Source organism: Apaloderma vittatum, unplaced genomic scaffold (genome assembly GCF_000703405.1).
Source record: "Apaloderma vittatum isolate BGI_N311 unplaced genomic scaffold, ASM70340v1 scaffold26549, whole genome shotgun sequence".
Lineage (NCBI taxonomy): Eukaryota > Metazoa > Chordata > Aves > Trogoniformes > Trogonidae > Apaloderma > Apaloderma vittatum.
The window spans coordinates 1,435-4,045 of record NW_009737397.1 but is presented as its reverse complement, the minus strand read 5'-3'; the positions used below and the strand labels follow the sequence as shown (position 1 = coordinate 4,045).

The 2,611-nt window shown below is 58.0% G+C and overlaps 1 protein-coding gene across 1 annotated transcript in view; it reads right to left on the bottom strand.

Annotated features, from left to right (window-relative positions):
- Window positions 1–1,257: 1,257 nt before the first annotated feature.
- The window catches only part of DDHD2 (DDHD domain containing 2), a 2,782-nt gene continuing 1,428 nt past the window's right edge, over window positions 1,258–2,611 (bottom strand). The window contains 5 exon segments of the mRNA XM_009877319.1: window positions 1,258–1,348; window positions 1,627–1,789; window positions 1,959–2,114; window positions 2,196–2,298; window positions 2,381–2,599. Of these exon segments, the coding sequence (XP_009875621.1) occupies window positions 1,258–1,348; window positions 1,627–1,789; window positions 1,959–2,114; window positions 2,196–2,298; window positions 2,381–2,599 (732 nt within the window).

Sequence of the window (2,611 nt, the reverse complement as noted above, 5' to 3'; positions counted from 1 at the left end):
CCTGCAGTGCCAGGGGCATTTATTCCGTGGGGTCGCTGGGACAGAGCATCCAGACCTTCAGGGCTCTGGGCTCCATCGTGGCTGGCTGCATTTTGTGTATTTAAAACCCAAACCGATGACCGGAACCTGGCTGAGACCCCCGTAGCCACCCTGAAAGACTCGGTGCGAAGCAGGGGAGGGCTGTCCCTCCCTCCAGGCCTGGGCACCGCTGCTTTCCCCCAGCCTTGGCTGTAGGTGCTTCTGGAGGTGAAGCTTTCCTCCCGTGCAGTTACTCCTGGCCACTAGCTCGGTGCTCCATGAGGTTTTGGCCTCGGGCTGTGTGAGGATGCTGGAAGGTGCGATGGCAGGCAGGACCGCTGGGGTCAAGTGCACACAAATGAGGGGGTTTGCGGGACAGTCCTGTCTGGCACGGCCCAGGGGTGCACAAACCACGCGGCAGCAAGTTGGGGAGATGAGTGGCTGGTGAGACACGTGCTCGCTCCGCAGCAGCTGCCTGTGCCCTGGCCTTCCCCTCCCAAAGACCCCAGTCCTGGCGCTCTGGCGGGGAGGAGTCAGCAGTCCCCTTCGCTCGACAAGGCTGCGAAGGCTGTGATAGCTCTCTCCATGCTGCATGTTTAAGGCTTTTGTTCCTCAAGGTCACAAGCTGCGAGTTTCCTCGCTAAGCCAGGAGCAGACCCAGGCCCTCAAGGTTGGTTCCTAGCCCAGACAGCTGGTCTGCTGTGTGATAACTTACACGGTGCAGGGTTAAAAGTACGTGTTGCCACAGGGAGTCACAGTGCAGGAACTGTGTGTGTTTGAGCAGAAGTGTTTTCTCTTGGGTTTTTTTTCCCCCACCCCTACCCAAAATGGAGGAAAATCATCTCCAGGTAGCAGCAAGTACTTTGGAAGCGGCATGCAGGACACAGCAGCAGAGGAGAGAGGAAGGCAGAGAAGAATTCTGGATTTTCCCGGTGAGTGCTTGGTTGAATTGGATCTAAGAAAGCAAAAGGAGAACTCAGGAAGAACTGCACTAGGGCAGACCAAAATCCACCCCGCCCAGCCTGCCGTACCCAGCACCTGCAGCGCTCGGCTGCGAGGGCGAGAGAAAAGAAGCCAAACACGCTGACAAGCCAGAGAAAGAAACCTGACACAAACTCCTGCCGTAGACACAGCGCTCTAAATAAAAAGACTATTATTCCCTCGGACCAACCAGCTGTCCTAGGAAAGTTGGAAGGGGCAACGCAACTTACATCAAGCAGCCAGGACAGCACAGGTTGGTCACTGGCCCCCTGGCAAAGGTTGATCCAGCGTAACGCCTTGTGTCTGGTAGATCTCCTTCAGAACCAGCAGAACCGTGTCCTCCGACTCCCTGGAGGAGGAGGAGAGGACATGGGAATTAGAAGGGGGCGCTTCCCTCCGCTCCGTGAGGACAGCCGCGATGGTTAGGGGGTAGATGCAGCGCCTGGCAAAGGCAGCTGGTGCTGGGCATGGAGAGCTGTGCCGCTCTCCTCTGTCCCACCCGCCCCACATCTGCGGTACAGGCAGGAGCATATCTTGTCTCCTCAGGTAAGGCTTTTCTTACTACTTTGACTTTAAAAATGATGTCAGACAGCAACGTGAAGCTTTGACAGATAGGCAGAATCTTACCAATAGCAGAGGTGCCCCTGCAGTGCAAAGAGATACTCATTAAAGCTCTCTATTGGCTTCTCCTGCAGCACGTAGTCTATGCGGTTCCCTCCGTTCAGCCTCCCCACGTTAATGAAGGAGGCCTCTTCCTTCACTGCTGGGGGGGTCTCCTCTGGCTTTGTGTCTGAAGGGAAGAAGTGCAGGGTGGTTCAGCCGGGAAAACACAGCAGCGTCCCCGTGCCCTCCCTTCACTGAGTTTGACACCGGGATGGGCACCTCACCGGCGGGTGAGCCCGTGACTCCGAGGGCAGGTCTTGATGCTGCACCCCCGCTTCCCCCCCTACACCACCCACCGGGCTGCTTCTCCTTTTTTTCTGTTTCGGCGTCGGCGCTCGCCGCCTCCACGGCTGGCAGCGGGGCACGGGTGAAGGACTGCCAGGCCACCCGCAGGGACCCCAGCAAGTTGTTCTTCAGGTCCACGCTCATGCGCGTCAGCCCTTCCTTCAGCTCTGAAAGGCAGGAGGGGTCGGTGCTGGGGCGGGGGCCGCAGCGGCTGTGCCCTTTTGGGAGAGGGGCTGCCCGTCCCTTACCGAGGTGCATCCTCTTTCTGCCCTTGTGGTGAGGCAGCAGCATGGGCTCAAACTCCACATCTGGGACGATCATGGGCTCGATCCTGTACGCCACCGGGTCAAACTGCACGGGAGAGGGGAAGGGTGAGACATGAGCCGCGGTCCGTGTGTCTTGCGCAGGAAGGCTCCAGAAGAAGAACACCTACAGGGTGGAAGATGTTGAAGAAGCCTTTGCAGGTGGGCAGGCTGTAGTTTGGGTCGATCCGCTTCACTCCGCGCACTGTGAGAAACATCCCGATGGGAGACCCAAAAGCAAAGAAGATGGTGGGCTTGTAGTTTAGCTGAGGATAGTTTGCCGAGACCTAGAAGAGAGGGAGACTCGGATTTGCCTCATGAGGCAAACCCCGTGCTGGTGGTCCAAGCACCTCACTGCGCTC